This window comes from Falco rusticolus, chromosome 11 (assembly GCF_015220075.1).
Source record: "Falco rusticolus isolate bFalRus1 chromosome 11, bFalRus1.pri, whole genome shotgun sequence".
In the NCBI taxonomy this organism is placed as follows: Eukaryota; Metazoa; Chordata; class Aves; order Falconiformes; family Falconidae; genus Falco; species Falco rusticolus.
Genome location: NC_051197.1, coordinates 26,347,523 through 26,367,736, shown reverse-complemented (window position 1 = coordinate 26,367,736; position 20,214 = coordinate 26,347,523). Strand labels below are relative to the sequence as shown.

Sequence of the window (20,214 nt, the reverse complement as noted above, 5' to 3'; positions counted from 1 at the left end):
TTTTCGTTTAAGAAGAAAACTAATCTAGAAAGTTCCAGTGACACCTGTCCTCATAAATAACCAAGTGTTTTTCCTCCTCCTCACAAAGTGACACTTTTGATTTCCAGAGTTTTGAGCCGGGGCACCTGCTCTGTCAGACAGAAGCCCCGGACTTATTTTTCTCAGGGCTAACAGGCCAACCACCTTGTAACAGAACAGAAGGAACAAGAGCTCTGCCACATTTGGTACCTCACATCCAACCCAGTCACTTGTGCTGTCGGATGGTTCAAACAACAGTCCCCTGTGCAAAATGGGCAAGGAAACGTCACCCACCTGACAGTTCTTCCCAGTATAACCCAAAGGACATATACATCGGTATGTGCCCAGGCTGTCCACGCAGGAGCCTTTGTTCAAGCAAGGATGTGAATCGCACTCATTAATTTCCACGAGGCAGAAGGGTCCTGTAAACCCCACCGGACACTGGCAAGTGAAGGAATTGATCCCATCTACACAAGTACCTCCATTGAAACAGGAGCTGCAAGAGAGTGAGAACAAAGGTAAACTGAAACAAAATGCAGTTAACTCATAGCCAAACAGCACGCAAACTTCACTGACACGAGAGAGAAAACCAGGTTACAGGATCTTCTGACAACTGGTAAGCTGCTGCTAATGAAGCACACACCAGGTAACAGCAATTCCAGGGGACTCCAGCTCACTGTCTTTTACCTTGGCAGGAGAAGAAAGTAAAGCAGGGTTCCAATGAGTTATTAGTGATGAAGGTAACTTAGTTAATGAAATTTTCCCAGCCTCAATGTGACCACAAACAGTACTGTACCAGGTAGGCGTGTGGCTTGCTCAAACTGATAAATTTTATACAAATTTTATTACAGATTACAATTGTATTACTAATTACGAGAAACAAAACAATTTGCCTTTTCTTTAAAGCTTCAAAGGAGTCACAGGTATATTTTCTCAAGGAAAAAGTCTGTGTAACATGCAAAACACAAGCATGTTCTTCATTGAAATTATGTGAAAGTATTGGTATTGCTAAATCCCTTCCTCCTCTTCTCATGAGAATCTTAACTCCTTGATTTGTAAAACTACTCATACATGCCCTGACAGAATTCAGATCAAAGGAATTACCCCTCTCCCCCAATCTTCTGATCATAAGAAATTCTGCCAGATTAGGTGGCAGTGGAGAAGTGACTGGGAAAGTCAGAAGTGATGCCTCCTGCAAAACTGACTCCTTTTTCCTTCTGAAAAAATGTCTGCCAGGAAACTCCTGCTCCTCTGAAAATAACCCTAGATCAGACACAATCAGCTTGATAAAGCACGCAAAATGTATTCATACTTGTTATCTGTTCTGCGCACTGTCAAAGATCCTGACTGTGATTACAGTAGAGATGTCAACATCAACCTATTTGTCAGAGATGCTCCTCTGCCTTGTGGGATGAATTCTGTTCTACACAGAGCAAAACCTGCTCTTTTACATTCATGGCAAAACAAGGAAAATAAGAGGAACTACCAATCACTTGGCATGTTTCACTGAAATCAGGTACCCATCTCCAAAAGAAGATGGCACTCTCTCATAGGCGGCTTCTCACACAAGACACGGAAGAATTATTTGAACCAAATTCAAATTAGCCAACTATCATGGCACTCTTAAGCATAGCTCAGTAAATTTTGGTTGAGAGGGTGTGACTGGTTTAGCTTGGCAGAGTGTTGAAAATTGCTACATCCTTCATTCATACCTGCAAGACTGGTTTCTGTCCTGGCCGATAATGAAAACAAAACCAGGATGAACCTCAAGGAAGAACCAGGTTCTGCTAAAACACCCAACATACTTCACTTGATTAAACAACTGGTGTGTAGATTAAACACACCCTCATCAGTGACGCAATCCTGTTCTTAAGTGAAAGATGTTAAAGTACTTCCTCCCCCACAAATGCTGTTTTATAAAAGAAAAGAATGATCTTTTCTTTGTGTGCAGAAAACGTATGAGAATACCAAGCGCTTTGCATTTAGGCACCTTATTTGTTTCTAGTAACTAGACTAGAACAGACTATTTTTTAATATTTTTTTTAACCACTTCAAGCTTTATTAGAAATCTGAGAATCTGAGGTTGCTTACATCAATCCTAGCAAAGCTTAAAATAAATACGCAGGCAGATGATGGATACACAGGGTTAACACTCAAAGAGCTTTTAAAACTACCAAGTGAACCCATTAATATAAGGACCAGCTGTTGAGCATTTTAACTCAGTTACACACTTTCCCCTTAGAATTTTATCTCAACTCTGCTAAACCACATCCAATTTGTGAGTGTTAAAAGATCTCTGATGATTAAACCTTTCCAGTACAGAATTTGTGGGTTTATTGTTCCTCCTGGTAAGCTTCTTCATGTTATTTGCTGTCAATAACTCAGCTCAGGGCTAATTTATTTTTCCTGCCTAAGAGCTGGCCATTGATTCCATTTTTGCGGCTTTTGTATTTCTCAGCACAGTAACTGTTCATAACTGATCAATTATTTCCCCTCCCTTATATGATAATGGTCTTAAAAAAATATAAATCATTTCTCTTTTAATAAGCTAGCACCTGTTACTGTCTTAACATTTGTTAAACGCTGTCATATTCCTCCTATAATGGAACTAAGCTTCTAACTAGTCATGCAAACTGAAGACCAACTTTGAGAGGCAGCTGCCTTCCAGCTGGTATCCTGCACAAGGTAAGCAAGTTTTCTTTGCATGTCTCGGTGACAAAAGTCAGGAAAACAGATCCTCATCATTAGAAACTGCTTCTGAGTAGCACTGACTTCAAGCCACGAGCACACATCCTGTGACACCTTAGCACGGCAGCACAGTGAAGCTCTCTCACCTCTCAGTGCATTCATCGATGTTGTTCTCACAGTTGGTTCCCTCAAACCCAGGCTGGCACTTGCACGTGTAACTGTTGACGTAGTGGGTGCACGTGCCTCCGTTCCTGCACGGCTCGCTCAGACATTCATTGGTATCTGTTTGACATTTATCTCCGTGAAATCCAGGCAGGCAGATGCATGAGAAGGAGTTAATCCCATCCACACATGAAGCTCCATTTTGGCAGGGATCTGAGACAGAAGTATTACACCAAGTGTTAAAATGGGTAACAAAGGCCAGGCCTAGAGTAGTAGCTTTTATTTAGGAAAAAAGTATCACACAGCCCAGAGTGTGACAGACTACTGATGAGTTTTTCTGAGGCACTTTATGGAAGAGGTAATTGCAAAGCACTATCAATAATGAATTCACAAGAAGGTGTGGATCAAGACCAAGCTTCAGGGCTTAAAGGTTTCTCTGCTGGGACGTGTTCAACCAAAACCAACAAAACCAGACCCAAAGCCTCTTGGTTTAAAATTCAGACTCCGCTTTTTTGACAAATGCCTACTGATAAAACACAATACAAACAGCACAGCAAGGTTTCTTCTTCCTTACCAAATCTTACTCATAAAAGAACTTGGCCCATTCTCTCTTTTCCAGACACTGCTCAACACACGAGAGAACTTCGGTGCTTAATTTTAAGCATGAAAGTAGTCCAGTCAAATAAAACATGTATGGGTATAATAGTGTATATATGAGCACTTATCATTACTGGGCATTTGGCATTTTTCCCAGTATCAAAGACTGACTGGGGAAAGGCTGGCAGAAAAGCTCATAAATTCATACACCACCTTGGATTCTCCTCACCTCTGCATTTCTTGAAATTTTCTTTATCCCTACACCATGGTCTTGCTACTTGCATATCACCATTTTTTGGTCTAAGGCATCCCCTGTTAGTGTATTCCTTCTATTTCCACAAGTACCAATCTGCCTGAAAGGTCTCTGCCATTCAGTAGTTTCTTCCTGCTTTACTCCTTCCACTTTCGGACTGAAGACCCACATTCCCCTGTCAGATACTGCCTCTGAAGCCAGACATCTTTTCTACTCTGCATTCCCTAGACCAAAAGCCTACATATATGAAGGCAGAGAGGGAAATTGGGAGGGGTGAGGGAAAGGGGAGACAGGAAGGGGGGTGAAAAAAAGGTTACAGAGCAGGTTTTTTTTTAATCTGTAACTAACTTAAGGTACTACTAAAATACAAACTTGAAAATGCAGATAGACTCCACCAAAAATTCACAGTTCAGTACAAGATCATTTTGTTCACTGGTAAATGAAGAAAACAGATGTGAAAGGTAATTAAAGCTCATTTAATGACTGAGAAATATGCTCACATGATAAAAATCTGGGTTATAAGAGACACACCTGCATCCATTTAGAGGTCATTTGACTACTGCAGAGAAAAAGCACAATTCAAAGTGAGACCCCTGGCAGCTAAAAAATGTTGTCTCTATGGCATTCAGCCATTCATGACTGAAGCCAAAAGCTGCACATTAATTTTCTGTGCCACACATTTACTGACAGAAAAAGGAGACTCGAGTTATCAACTTTTCAATAAGTTCTTGTTGTTGGAGGGTTTGTTTGCTTCATAGATTAAAGACATTTAGCTCAAGCCATGGAAGGTTTTTGTTATGCTAAATGAAATCAGCTGTAGCAGTAATTTGAAATTCTTCTTCAACCTCATGGGTGTGCTGCCTAACAGACAACATAGGATGAATCTCACAGCTCTCAGAACACTTAGGAAGAGAGAGAGATTTCCCAGCTGTTCAAGAGAGAAAAACGAACACTTTAAAAACATTTTTATCTTCAGACACCCACGTAAAACCTAACAAGACAAGCAATAATTTTGTTGGCTTCAGTAAGCAAAGCTTTGGGTCAATGCACTGTGACATTTTTTGCACTGTACCTGTTTGCTCAGAAAGAGGCAATCAAAAGCTCAGGCTGAGCCAAATGCCTTAGAAGTTCTTTCGGCAGTGCTGCTTCGGAGTCTCCCACGCTTAACTTTTGCTAATAGACTTGTTTGGATCCTTCTCTACAGCAGTCACAAATTTAAATATTTTTAAATGCAAGCACAATTCTCTAAATTCTTACCTAAAGTAATTTAAGACTTTGGTTTGTTTTTATGCTTTTCTAAAAAAATCCAGAGGTTTGGTTTGGGGGATTTTGGGGAGCTTTTTGTTTTGTTTTTCTTTAAGAGCCAGCCAATTAAAAAATTACAACACCATGATCTCCCTCAAGGTTTGCTAAAGCACTGTTGAAATAGTAACACATGAACTTTTAAAACACATGAGACTCAAATTTTTATCTGATGATGATACAAGAATGTGCCCAGCAAGAAAAAGCAGCTACTATATACTTGGTTTGCCTTGTAAACAACAGTGTCAGGGGCATGAGGTTAACATTGCTTTCTTGTAATTTAAACTGTTTCAGTACTCATCGGTGTACGGGCTATCCTGCAACCGATACCTATTCTGGAACAGAGGCCTTACTGCTGCTTAATTTGCTTTCAAATATGGATTAACTCAAACAGCAACAGGACCCACTCTTTCCAGAACATTGATGTCAGACAGAAACAGTTCAGGAAAGACTGCTATACTCCAGATTCCCACCACACCTCAATCAAGTTGAAATACAGGTAAGCCCTGCAGTGTTACTTTAACTTGGTGTATTAAAATTTCAGGCAAATATAATTCTTCATTTAAAAGTGCTCCTTATTGAAGTATGTAAACTCTAGGACCTTTTCAAGTTAAGAATCTGGGAACAACTCCTGCTATCAGGACACTGGTCTGTTTCTAGCAGCTGAATGTAATGGGTTTTGACTGCCTCAAACATGCAAGTCTTTCAAAGCTGAGGTTTGGTGGGGTTTTTTTTCTTTTTGATAAGTGATTATAAAAGAACCTTCAGCATCTGTCAACAGCAGTCACCAATAGCACAGCAAAATTATTTCTAGGAAAAACTGGAACCCAGAGAACAATCTGCCGATACTCACTTGAAAGGCAGTCATCAATGTTACTGTCACAGTCTCCTCCAGTGAAGCCTGGCCGACATTCACACAGGTAACTGCCTTGAATATTATGGCACAGAGCATGATTTTTGCAGGGCTTGGAGAGACATTCATCAATATCCACTGTACACCTCTCCCCTGAAACATGGAGAGTCCAAGCGTTAGACTCCTCATAAGGCAATGGTCAAAAGGCTCAATGCCAATTTTGCTCAGTGTTGAAAGTACAGTGTTCCCCATCCCCGTTACCTTCCCAGCCAGGGGCACACTGGCAGGTGTAGCCTTCGGAGTCAGGAGATTCTTGGCAGATTCCCGAGTTCTCACAAGGATCAGGGGAACAAGGAGCAACCACTACCTGGCAGTTCACTCCTAGAAAGCAGAAAGGGAAAAAGGAGAGTATGCCGCTAAGAGCTTGGTGCTTCTTGGAAGAACGAATAAAGACATTGTAGATTGTAACTTGCATGATCATCCTACACAGCAGTGGACAGTATTTCTGTATTTGAAAAATCTCAATGGAAGGAAAAGGAGACTGAAGCACTCCTCATCGGCTCAGTGGGCGCAAGCAGACAGCAGCCATGGTAATTCCAAATTTAATGCCCCTTCAATTCCCACTGCCTTTATATAATCTCAGTCTAACTTTCTTACAAAGAAAATTAAGATGAGCTGTCATCAGGAGTTTTCTTAATGAGTCCAAACAAGATTAGATATGGTCTTATTAAATATTCTGCTGCTGTATCATGTCTACATTAACTGACTGCAATTTAACTTCATACAAACATGGCATTTCCCCTTTTGATTCCTATTTCCAGGAAGTTTAATGAAATTATTAAAATGGCACTAAGGGTGCAATGAAGTGGAAAGGAAAAAAGAGAATAAAAACTTCTGCCTGAATTTTCACCTTTGAATCCTTTCCTACAGGAACATCTATATCCATTCAACAGATCCTCACAAGTTCCTCCGTTCTGGCATGGGTTCGATTTGCATTCATTCCCTTCTGTTGAACAGTAATCTCCTATCCAGCCTGGGTCGCAGACACACTTGTACCTTTAAAGGCAAAACCAGCAGTAACTTTAGAGCATTCCAAAACAAATCATCTACCAATTTCTCCTGCAGATTAGTTTTGAAGAGGAAGGCAGTAGACCTTTCTTTAAGAGAGCCCTAAGTTACATTTAGATTGCCTACCCCAGCTGTATAGTTTTGAAAACACTGAAAATAAACCCTCTCTTAAAACCACACTTCCCTCCCTTACAGTTTTCACAAAGTGCTCAGTCAACCAGCAATATGTTTCTGCTTTGATAAGACCACCTCAACACATTTAAACAAAGACAGGGGGAAAAAAAAAAAAAAAAAAAAGATTAAAAGAAGTGCAGAGGAACAATAGGTTCCAAAGATAACTAGACTGATTTAATACAAAGCAGTGGTTACAAATGAAAACAGCTGGCTGGGAGCAGGAGCAATCTTCTCCATCGTGTTTCAAAATCTGAAGTGGAGCAGCACTCCACCCATATGACGTAGAACCAAGGACTTGGTGAATCACCCCAGACTCAGGCCACACCACACACACTGGTCTCCCTCTCTCTCATGCAAGCAAGACTTATTTTATCTGGCACAGAGCAAAACGTGTACACGGGCACAAATATGACTGCAGGTGACATGACAGGCAAGATGAACCAAAACATTTGTTTTCCAAGCTTACGCAGAGGCTGAATTAGCAAGAAAGGCAGCCTTCCTGCCAGCTCCAGGGAAAGTGCTGAATCCTGCCCCACAGAGCTATCCACAGCGGTAAATCACTTCCTTGCCCAAGTGCCGACAGCACGTTCCAGGGCACAGCACACATCTGGGAGGCACTGTTATTCGATGCACAGTTGAGAAGTTCCACAAACACAAGCCCTACCTCCCCAAACCTGTTGACTCCACAGGCCCTGCACTTAATACCAAAAGGAGGTCTGATTCAGGCCTCCCAAAATCAGCATTTGGTCTTCCTGGATGGAAAGATTCAGAAGCAACCACTGCCATCAAAAGAGCCAGAACGGGCTTTCCTGTTTTCTCTCAGGCATCCAACAATGTGACTAAAGCTGGACAAAGTGTTTAAGTCAAATATTGCTTTATCTCCTAGTGTCAAAAGTTGTCTGCCTGTTCCTTAATACATAGTATTTGGGTAGCAAGAACAGCACTAGCCAACAAAGACAGTCTCCATGCTCAACATTTTAGAGTTTGATGGAACAGTAGCTGCTGCTCCCCAAAGGTTCAATTTGGAACCACTTCTTTATTTCAATTGCATTCACTCTACTCACTTGAGCTGCCAAACCCTGCCTTTAGACGATGGCAGTCCACCCTGCACTACACACCCATGCAAAGCTAGCAAAGAATACAATGCAGGACAGAAAACCCTATGTTGAAACAGCAGACTGCAGCTAGTGACTAAATATCTACCCCTTACTGTGATTATGTCATGGGCAGCAGATAGGTCTGGATCCTAATCTGAGAAATTAAAACAAAAACCAGAAACCTCAAGCCAAGTTGGAACTCCAGGCAAAGCAAGAAAAAAAAGTATAGAAGGTAGCAGGCAAGTTTAACGTGACAAGAAGTACTTACCCACTAGTGATATGTGTGCAGTTGCCATGTACACAGGGATTACTAAGACAACCATCTGCCTGTGACTGACAGTGAGGATGATGGTAACCTTCAGGACATACACACCGAAAGCCGTTGACTTCATTTAGACATGTTCCACCATTATGACAGGGGTTAGATGTGCATTCATCAATGTCCACATTACAACGTGGGCCTAGAAAAAAATCCAATACTTATTAAGTAGTATTTCTTATAAGAGCATCTGCTTTGTGTGTCTGTGAGAACATGCCCTGAGACACAACTCAGAAAAGCCAATGCAGTGGGACAGAGCTTGCATGCCTCTGTGCTTTAACAGAAGTCAAGAGAAGCATTTTTGAAAGATGCAGCACTTTTCTGTGCCTAGAAACCACTCAACAAGTATTTACAAACCATTCAAGAATCTCAACAGAATTCCACTAAAAAACACTGGTTAATACTGATTAGGGAGGCAAAAATCACTCAGCTGTGTCATGCTTGGAACAAACCCCTTGAGCTCCACTTGTCATAGTCCTGCTCTGCTTTGAAAGCACCTATCCTTTGAACAACCAACACTGCCATACTGTCTGCAGTAAATATAGTTCTTGTGGTTTATTGCGCAAAAGGGACTTTAAAAAACACCATTTCCTGTTTTGCCTGCCTCTAATTACAACTGCAAGATCCTTGAAGTAGCAACTGTAAGATCTTGTGAGGTTGGAAAGCTAAATGAAGTGAATTTTGCAGTACACTGAAAGCATTTTTAACACAAGGGAAGGACAAAGTAATGAGATTCCATGAAAGCCAGCTCTTTAGATCCTGGAATATGACAATTCATCATATTACTGAATTATTTTAATAGTGTTAACGGTAGAGAATCTGTCCAGTGGGATAACAAATATGGTAGGCCAGCGACAAAGAAGCCTGAAAGGCAAGAGTGATCAAGGTCATCTTCTTCCCGTCCTGAAGGCTAGAAGGTATGACCATGCCAGAGCCAAAGGATGAAAGGAGCATCAAAAGTCTAGAAAGATGCCAAGAGAAAAGCACTTGGAACCTTTTAGTGCTATTTCTAATGCATTTCAGATCAATTCTGATTAGAATCATTCAATAATAAACAGTAACAAATGTGATGAGAAAACTCTTATAAACAGTACCAACCGCCTTACAACAATCATTTTATGAGCACATTACCTTACATGGCTCAGAACGTATTAAGTCCCTTATAAACAGTGTTGAGATGTGCTTTAGTCATCAGAAATAGTCCTGATGTTCTAAGCATGGATTCAAAAGTGTCTAAAAGCTTCTTTTTTCAGCCTTACTTTTACTGTATTAGGTAAGTTTTTGTAATTTCAAGGGAAACAGAACAGACCACGCCGTGAAAGAGAAGTACTGAAAAAAGCAGGTGGTTCAGTTGGAGACTTCAGAGTGGAGAGCAGCTGATTACAACACTGAGTTAATGCTTTGCTTTCACAGAAAGAAATACTGTTCATGGTCAAAGCCCAAGGTATTGTCTAATCAAACACCTTGCCATATCGTCCACAACCTCTCTGGCCCTGAAAAGAAGCTGTAAATAATAAACCAAAGTCACATGGGTTTATTTGTTATAAACCCAAGAACCATGAATTGGATATAATTACCTAACAAGAATGGTATTTCACAGCGCAGGTTAGGCCATTTTTCTGCTCTGTAAAACTTGCTGTAATGTAAGATGCTGAGATTCAAAGATTAGAAGAATCTACCGAGATACTAACCGAATCCCTTGCAGTCAGTATGCAAAGAACAGCTTCCTTAAGTTACCTGGATAACTATATTCAAAGCAACTCAAAGCTAATTGGTAGCTGACTTTACCTGTAAATCCAGGTTTGCAAGCACAATTGTAGCGATTAATGCCATCAATACAGTCCCCATGAATGCATGGGTTACTTGCACAGTCATCAAAGTTATTTTCACAGTTCACTCCTGGAAAAAAAAGATAGAGGAATAAGGGTCCAAATCTTACAAAGACGACAAGAAAACTGTTTCCCAGAAATAGCCAAATTAAGAATCCCACCTGCTTCAAAGTTACACGTGCACTGGGACGCCTCAAACAGGGGATGGTGCAGAAGCACTGCGACACCAAGGAATGTCACCTGAGTTACTGGGTGCCGACTATGACCCTGAACTTGTACTACATGTTTAAACAAAAGAGTAAACCATTTTGAATACCATACCTATTTTTTGCTTGAATTTAGAAGTAAAGAGGAGGTAAATTGTTCCAAGGCCAGATGCAGTAGCAGTGAGGGTTAGGTAATCCACACAAACACATCAAAATTCGGCAAGAAAAAGTAATATAAAAATGATACACTCATACCATAAGCTTATCTCTGTATGCAAATCAGAGCACATGTAAGAAATAATTAAATGCTTGAATTCTGCTAGAACCCAATCCTTCCACTTGTGGTTTATGTACCTGAAGTGCCCAGCAAACAGTTGCACTGGTAGCCATTCACCAAATCAATGCAGCGCCCCTGATGGAGGCAGGGATTGCTGTGGCATTCATCTATCTGCTCGCTGCATATGGCACCCATGTAGCCAGGATTGCATATACATGTGTATGAATCAATTCCATCTTGACATTCCCCATGGTGGCAAGGATCCGGATCACAGTTGTTGATATTCTCCTCACACAGAAGGCCAGTAAAACCTAAGGAAAAATGATGAATTGGAGTAATTAAGAAGGCAACTGGTATGATGCTGCAGTGAATATAATGCAAATATAGGAAGAATCATATTAAGAATCGGCAAAGTGGCAGACAGCACAGAGGGTAACAGGGCATCTCAACTGCTGCCCATTTTCCAGCCCTGGAAAACAACACTCCTCCACTGTTCACAGCATTACAGAACAACATCTTGCATGGAGAATCCTGGCATTGGAAGTGGTTACCTTCAGTTTACTCAGAACAGTAGCAATGAGAGGAAACATGTAAATCTCCATGAGAAATATTTACGTGCATCAGTATAAACTATCTGAAGGCACTCCCCTGTCATTATTTCCTCTACACAATACCAGGAGGGTTGACTTTTTTAGACTGAGGAATTACTGCAAAGATGCTGCAGAAACCTTCCCAAGGGAACTCCCTCGGCTCACGGCAAAGCCCCTGCAGCTCCACTTATTAAAAACTTTCTTGCCCCTTTCACTGGGAAACCTTTCAGTAACTCAAATCAAGCACCAACTGCAAATTTATGAAAGACTGCATGCAACCTCTTTGGTTAGGAGCAATGAAACAAGCGGCAATCTGGCCTGTTTCATTCTGCTTCAGCTGGGAAACATCCTGAGCAACAGAGAAGGACAGAACCTATTCACCAGAAGGGCTAAAACAATGGTTCAGGAAGCTAAGAGCAGCAAACAACTCCCGCAAGAGCCCTGTTTTCCGTGATGGAGCAGAGCTAAATGAAGCAGGGACAATTTAAAATAAACGGTTTTCAGAGACAAGGTTTTGGAGCAACAGCTCACACTGCCTTCCAGCAGCTGAAGATTAGGAAGGTAGAACTTCAAATTTCAGACACCAATTGGAGAATGATACAAACCAAGCTGCAGGGAATTTCAACAGCTGAAGAGCGATTCTCACCTGAGTATTTTAAGTGGATAACAGGCTCCCCATTTTTCATACAGGTTTGTGGTTATTTCTGTGGTCAAACATACCAGGTGACGGCTAAAATTTCCAAGTTCTGCGAACGTATGCATGGATGAATGGGTGTGGAAGCAGGTGGGGAGAGGGAAGGGAAGCTAGTTAGAGAGATGGATATAAAAAGATGTTAGGGAAGGAGGAAAAACAAACCGATAAGAGGACGAACAGTGGCAAAACAAAACAAAAACAACAAAAAAAAAAAGAGAACAGAGGCAAATAAAAGAGGGAAGACCTAAGACAACTCAAGAAAAGAAAAGCCATGATCTACCACTGGGAAGGAGAAGTGGAATAATGCCAGAAGGGAAAGAAAAGACAAAAAGCAAGCAGTAAATAGAGCTATCTGTACAGCAATTGGCCAAACATTTTGCAGTTTTCAATCACTTCGGCAGCTGGCGATTACCATTCAGGGAACACATACACTCATAATATGAGATTAATAGAGGAAGAACATACTCAAACATCATTTTCCAGTAAACTGACCTGCCCCAATGATGAATTCCACATTTCAGTCTTACAGAAGGCTGTCAATATTAAATATAATACTTAGCATACATTCGTTCAAAAAATTATTACCTTGCCTCCTATTGTAGCTCAACTGAACCACTTAAAGATCAGATGTATTTCTCAATCTCTTAACTGAACACACCTTACTGAGATATAATTTCCCTCTTTGCAGACAAGAGTTAGACTAGAAAAAAACCCACCTGAATATAGAACATAAGAATATCTCAGACAGGATGGAAAAAAACCCTAGGACAGGGTCCCTCTTTCATTTTCAGCCAAAGTACTAACTAAGGATTTTACCAAGACTTGCCGCTTCAGTAACAAACATTTGGTTGCTTTCGGCCTGTTCCTTGAAAACGCTCCGTAAGTCACTGTGCCTTCATGGAAGCAGCAGTCTTCCCTCCCCATCTGGGACACCCAGGCTTTCTGTACTGAGGCGGTTCCAGCAGCTCAGTGCGCAAAGGCAGAACGTGCTCGTCAAGGTGCAGCTCTCCACACTGTCCTCCGCTACACAGCCCAAACCCTCCCAGGCCTGACAAACTCGGCACTCTCAACGAATGAAAGCAACCAGACTACACACCAACCTGAAAAAAGACTTTCAAAGATAAGTTTCCAAGTTTGGAGAGGCTTTGAGCTTTTTCTTCTTTTTGCAAGTGCCAGCTTATTCTGTCACATGCAGTAACACCAAAAGGAGAATTCTAACAATAACTATTCCTTTCCTGATCAGAACTACTGCATTCCCCTACTTTCAACAAATTCATTGTTTCTTCAGGCACGTTGGGGAAGGGGGAGAGGGGGTGTGTGAAAAGACTGGAGAAGAATTTTTAGGCTAATCTCTGCTCTATTCTGTACAGTGCAGAATATATTAGTGAAGTCAAATGTGCCTTAACAATTTGATTACTAGAATGATCCAAAATGAGAAAAATTGCACATCAGCCTAGCCAATCTAAGAGCACTTATCCGGGACAAAGGTGGCTCCAGGAATTTTTCAGCTTTTTCTCTAATGGAAGAGCTAAAGCCAATGCATTCGACAACTGAATCTGCATCACAAGCATCAGGCACCATTAACTGAAAGCAACCAAAAGTTGTTCCTTGCTGATAATTAGACTGTAACAGCTCTGAACCCTCTTATTTAACCAGATGGAAAAATTAAGATAAAAATATATCTACAGCACTCCTAGAGGTCTGAAGATAAGAAAATCCCATAAATAAGCCTGATGCTTTTGGATGTGTAATTAACCAAGCAGTAAATGAATTTAATGCATTAAAAAAAAAAACCACCTCGGTTCCATCCACAGCTCTGTCAAAATTTCTGTATGATGCTTGACAAGTCATTTTAACTACATTCTGGCAGGCAGCTGCTGTGTGGTATTTCTTCCAATGGACGCAATTTTTACTGCATTTCAATCTCTACTTTTGACATAAAATAGCCTGATGCAAAAGAAATAGCACTGCTCTGTCCATCTCTTGTTCTTCAACCGTGTACTACATAATCCGACTTGGAAGAAAGAAAGGTAAGCCACAGATAAAAGGCTTCACACTGCTGTTTTTTCACTCATGGATTCCACAGTCAATACAGAAGAAGCTGTCACCTTCTGGGAAGCAAGAGACGGGGCTGAAAGAGGGAGGCCAGAACGCCCATCAACTGTGAACTTACTGCTGTCAGAAGTGAAAGGCTTTCTTTACTTAAATACTATTCTCTGCTGCAAAGGAGTAGACAAAGCTTCGCAACAAACAAGCAGTATTTCAGAGAAAGAAAGAAAGAATGCTGACACTTCTTTGGCCACCCCTTTACGTATTTAGGTTACACACAATCTCCAGGGGCTCTGAACACCAGACTAACCTGTGGCACACTGGCACTCATAACCATTGGGATGGTCAATACATTTGGCTCCGTTAAGACACGGTGTGCTGGAGCAGTCGTCTATATCAATCTGGCACACAGCACCACTGAATCCTGAAAGGTAGAAAAAAGATGAAAATCCAGAAGTAATTTGAGGAAGTTAATCTAAACAGCTGCACCGCCAGGAATTATTAGCAAATCTTTAAAACCACCCAAGTATAAGCCCAGTAAATCTAAACTCAATTGCATCATTGTGCACACACACCACACCTTGGGTGGATTGGTTCCTCATCCAAACCACCAGCCAAAACATAGTTTCTAGCCTCTAGGTCAAAGGAGCCTCTGCTTGAAAACTGAGATGGCCAAGTCAATCAGAAATAAAGCAGACAGAGCACAAGTGGTGTCAACCACTGGACAGCAGGCCTGTCTATAAAACTGAGAGGCCACCAATAAAAACTTTCAAGTAATCAAAGCAAGTAACTTAAAATGGAACAACAATGCATACATCACTAGAACCTTTAGACTAGAATTACTACACCAGTGTGGAATGTGGTACAATACAGCACTGTATCTTTCAATATACTTCTTGAAATAGTTAACAAACTATCAACAGGTTATATCAAGATGATGCGGAGCCTTAGGCACCTCAAGCGAAAAACCAAAAAATTTCAGGAATGTTTCTTGGCAGGAGAAGCCAGAACATCATTAACAAGGGATGAAGAGCAGGCTTCTGTCAAATATATTCAGAACCCAAAACTTTTTATAAGCCATCAGGAAAACAAGTGGTATTTACCCTACAGCTAACATTGAATCCTCCGCTCAGCATTCATCCTTTTCTAAAGTGAAGACCCAATCCACCTCCCTCATGGTGCAAGCAACATCAACTATACTGATGCAAAAATGGCTTCTGCCTAAAAACTTCAGAAAAAGACAAAAAGCATGCAGAGGCTCTGATATTTAAAACATATTTGGGATTACACATCTATTATCTCATTATGATATTCACAATAAGAGAAATTCATGCTGCCAGCTACTCTTTGAGACACCCAACTGTATGTTTCTCAACACTTGGGCAGTTACAGGCACACTATTATTGCAACCAATACATGTCTATTCTTATTTATCAGTGATTGCAACTCACTCATTCAAGCAGATGCTGCACCAAGACAACAGAAACTCACAAGAAACATACCACCTGCAATCTCTCACTGGTTATGCAATTCTTCCTAAGGTAAAGCAGGAAAAGCTTCCAGAAATATGTACTTACCAGGAGGACAGACACAGAGAAAGCGGTTGACTTTATCAAGACACTCTCCATTGTTCACACAGGGATTACTTAGACACTCATCAATATCTTCTTCACAGTGTATACCTTTAAAACCTGTTTACCAAAAAAAAAAAAAAAAAAAAAAAAAGGTGAATGAAGGCCTTAAGAAAGTGCCCTTGAAAGTCTAACTCCTCTTACATCAGCGCTGAAAGTCTAAGCCTGGTTTCACTGCAAGTTTGCAGCTTGGACAGAACCTACAAGGTAAGAATATATACCAGAGGTTAAAAAGGGACGCTGAATGTATATTTTTCACCGTTGCTGAACATGCTCACTTCATCAGCAGTAACAGGAGAAGTCTGTGCTCAATTCCCATCTAATGTTTTCATCCAGTTGGTGAGAAGGGTTATGTTTTAACACTTTGAAAGATACCAATATATTTGTATGTGCGCCAATATACGGTAAAAGGTGAAGAAACAAACACACAGATATTTTTAGCTTAAGGCTTTTTAGCCAATGTCAGAGTAAAAGAAAAACACTAAGAAGGGTGAAATACTTGGGAGTAGAGTTCCACCTTTCAAAACAGATTAGGTATCAATTAAAAACTCATTCCAGCTTTCCTGGTACCAGCTGATCACCTGCAGGGGTCACAATTCTTTCATTGTACTTCGTAAGGGTGTGCAACCAGCTACTTGCACACTTTTCTTTTTTTACCACTTTCTATTAGAAAGTGAAATAGGCTACAGAGGTCATTGGTATGCTGGACATGTAAGCTTCACAAGCACGATTTCACAGAACCACAGGATGGTCAGGGTTGGAAGGCACCTCTGGAGACCATCTAGTCCAGGGGTCCTCAAACTTTTTAACCAGGGGGCCGGCGCGCGGATGAAGTGGCAGGCAGTCATCTGCGGCTGCTTGGTTTCCCCCCCCAACCCCTAGCGGGGGAGGGGTGGGCGGGCGGTTTCTGTAAATACCGGGGGCCGGATTGAGGACCCTGGGGGCCGTATCCAGTCCGTGGACTGTAGTTTGAGGACCCCTGGCCAACCCCCACTAAAGCAGGGTCTTCTCCAGCAAGGCTGCATGGAGTCACATCCAGGCAGGTTTGAGTGCCTCCAGAGAAGGAGACCCCATGGCCTGTCTGGGCAGCCAGTGCCAGGGCTCCGTCACCCTCAAGGTGAAGAAGTTCTTCCTCTTATTCAGATGGAACCACCTGTGTTGCAGCTTGTGCCCGTTGCCCCTGGCCCCTTGTCCTGTCGCTGGGCAGCAGTGAACAGAGCCTGGTCCCCTGCTCTTGGCACTCACTCTTAACGTATTTGTAGAAATTGATAAGATCCCCTCTCAGCCTTCTCTTCTCCAGGCTAAACATCCCCAGCTCCCTCAGACTTTCCTCATAAGGGAGATGATTTCAATAAAGTAACTTTGTTTACAGTTATTTCCCCTGGTCAAAGGGAGCTTGCATCGTGTGGAGTGTTTCAAGCAGAGAAAAAACCCAAACTCTGTTACGCAGAATCATCATATACGTATCTCAAACCACAGTCACTCTTAAAGTTTGCACTTGCTTTGCTTTCAGAAACCTAAGTTTCTACACATGCACTTTAAGAGGTATAGTAACAAATGTTCACATACAGTTCAGCTCTGAATGCCAACTTCCTTTGCTGACATAGAGACCAGTTTCTTTCTCAGTCCTCTAATTGCCTTCTCCCTCCCACACACAGATGCCAAGTCCTCCTGGCTGGTGCCGCCAGAGCAGGATCGCTCTCACCCTTTCATTTAGCCTCACCCCTTTGCAATTTTGTGTTCCACCTCAGCACAGCTGGCAACTCTCCCTGTGCTCTGCTTTCTGAGTTTTTCCTTTGCTGGAAGCCCCGTCTCAGTCAGAAACTCCCCTCACCTGGCATACAGAGACATGTGAATCCTCCAATTTTATCCAGGCAGGTGGCATCGTTTTGGCATGGATTTGAGTGGCATTCATTGATGTCCATTTCGCAGCGAGGTCCTGTGTAGCCCTTTAAACACTCGCAGTGGAAAGAGCCTTCTGTGTTTACGCATTTCCCAGCATGTTCACACGGATTGCTGTTTGCTGCAAGAAAAATAAAAACGTGTGTGTGTGTCAAAACCCCTCCTTGGAGCAGGAAAGCCACAGCATTCCTTATTAGTCACGGTCTTTTCCAGTGGCCATTCCTTTCTAGAAACTAATACTGGGGAACGACTGTCCATCCTTCCAGGGAAAGGCTACTGAGATTGAAGAAAACATGTGGCAGTCACTTGCCTGTTAGAGGCAAAAAGAAAGACTGCCATTATTACCAATGGACCAAAGGAGCAACTCTGGTCTGTAATACTAATGACAGTTCTTAAGAGGAGAGTACAACTAGCAGGGACTAGAGGATTAATGATGCTTTCCAGGCCTTATCTCTAGATCATCTTTTACATTTACTTCACTCCTGAGGCTGACAAGATGCCACCACAGCCACAAAACAACCAAACTAGTCCTTCATGTTTTTTTCCTTTTCAGAAAAGAGCTGCACTCTTGTCCAAGGCAGACCGAGGAACAAAATTCTAAGAAATGCTTCTGTCCATTACTTCCCATGAGTGCTGGCTGGGTATTATCCTCACGCATCACACTCTAGAAGCATGAACTAGCACTCACAAAACTATAATCAAGTCTGTGAGTCTCCAATCCCCAAAACAACACAACAGCATGATATCAGAGAACTACAGCTTTAAAACCCCACATGGTCACCAGTCTTGGAAGGCACTCAAAAGATCCAGCCATATTCTGGCTGTCAAACAGCCTTGATATATTTCCACCAAGGCAGGAGCTGCAACAACTCCCACACACACTGCAGTACTTTCATTGTACACTGCAGTTCCAAGGGTCAGCTTAATTATGGCATCTGTTTGCCTGCACTCCTCACACAATGCTAAAGCCCTCTTGCACAATGAAGAATGGTTAAGCATCTCACTGCTTTTCATATTCCAGAGGCTAACAGCTCTAACATGGACAACTCTTCTGACTCAGCCCTTTGCCCCAAGTCTCACACAAGATTTAAAGCTCATCTAAAGACACTGTAATGGAAGGGGGAGAGTAGGGAAGGAGTCACACTGACGTTGAGAAGCTATGACATAATGTGTATTCTTGCCCCTCTGTTAGTGCATAAAGCAAATGACCCAGAACTCACAATTAGCAAACAAACTCACCCATTGCACACTCGTCCACATCCTCAGTGCAGTCTGCTCCCTTATGGCCTTGAGGACAGGTGCAAATATAGTGTCCATTCACAGGATTGGTATCACACAGAGCACCCTTCTGGCATGGATTGCTAACACATGCATCATCCAAGTGGCACAGAAGACCTAGAGAAACATTTGAGAGTGTATTCAAAAAAGTAAGATATAGCAGTCAGACTCTATGTTACACTATCAAATCCTCTGTCTTGATACTTCAGAGACTCGCACAGCCAGAAGCTTAAGCAATATCTTATACGCTTCAACTTACAGACTACCACAGGGATTTCACCACACACTTATAAAACATTATACTTAAACATATATTCTGTGACTTCAGAGGTGTCTGCAGCACTTCTGGAGCCATAAAATGGCTTATCATTACGAAAATCTCCTCCTTGGAGCAGTTAACTAACTCTTCTCTCTAACCAGCATGATGAGTTTTCTGACAGCTGAAAATACAGGTGCACATGAAGCTCACTTTCTTACTTCAGATATACTGTTCACTTTTATTTCTGGGTAGTAGTTAGGAAATTATATTTTTACCTACCCTACAAAAACAAATATACCAGTAAGGGCATCCTCACTCACGCCAAAATATCTAAATTTGCCTTCTAGACTTTTAAGTACAATTATTGTAAGTGGCACAGAGCAAGTCACCCTCATGAATAACTTCTCAAGCAAATACAGGTTCTGCCAAGGGCTAGGAAAAGATCTGCTTTCCTTACAATCTAAACTGTAGTAAGTTTGTCTTCCAGCCCAATACAAATACTTCTTTGTCCTGAACTAGAGGTTAAAAAGGTCTTTGCTTATGGACAGCATGTTTCCTTTTGTTCTTCCTGGTTTGGTCACGAAGTGTGCAGAATAAACACACCACTTTAAGCAACACATACCATACAGGAAGTATCTTCTATGAAGTGCCAGATATATGCAAGTTTTCTGTCCTTACCTGCCTTTCCTTCTGGACAAATGCATGAAAAAGAAGCCACTCGATCAATGCAAGTAGATCCGTTAGCACAGGAGGCAGTGAAGCAATCATCAATGTTCTTACTGCAGTCATCCCCACTCCAACCATTGACACAGACACAGGCATAGCCTCCATTGTGGTTGGTGCAGGTACCTCCATTCTGACAAGCATTGGGCTGGAGCTGACATTCATCAACATCTTCAGTGCAAAACTGGCCTGATACACAGAAACAAACAAGTTTAATAAAAGTTCAGATGTTCAGACACAAGAAG

The 20,214-nt window shown here is 41.7% G+C and overlaps 1 protein-coding gene across 1 annotated transcript in view; it reads right to left on the bottom strand.

Moving 5' to 3' along the window:
• The window catches only part of NOTCH2 (notch receptor 2), a 78,740-nt gene that overhangs the window by 15,709 nt on the left and 42,817 nt on the right, over positions 1-20,214 (bottom strand). Inside the window, exons 6-18 of the mRNA XM_037404426.1 lie at positions 19,925-20,158; positions 18,949-19,104; positions 17,642-17,830; positions 15,754-15,867; positions 14,487-14,600; positions 10,921-11,154; positions 10,320-10,430; positions 8,481-8,673; positions 6,784-6,929; positions 6,135-6,254; positions 5,874-6,026; positions 2,853-3,081; positions 36-514 (exon numbers count right to left, since the gene is read on the bottom strand). Coding sequence (XP_037260323.1) covers positions 36-514; positions 2,853-3,081; positions 5,874-6,026; positions 6,135-6,254; positions 6,784-6,929; positions 8,481-8,673; positions 10,320-10,430; positions 10,921-11,154; positions 14,487-14,600; positions 15,754-15,867; positions 17,642-17,830; positions 18,949-19,104; positions 19,925-20,158 — 2,472 coding nt within the window. The remainder of the gene's footprint in view (positions 1-35; positions 515-2,852; positions 3,082-5,873; positions 6,027-6,134; positions 6,255-6,783; positions 6,930-8,480; positions 8,674-10,319; positions 10,431-10,920; positions 11,155-14,486; positions 14,601-15,753; positions 15,868-17,641; positions 17,831-18,948; positions 19,105-19,924; positions 20,159-20,214) is intronic.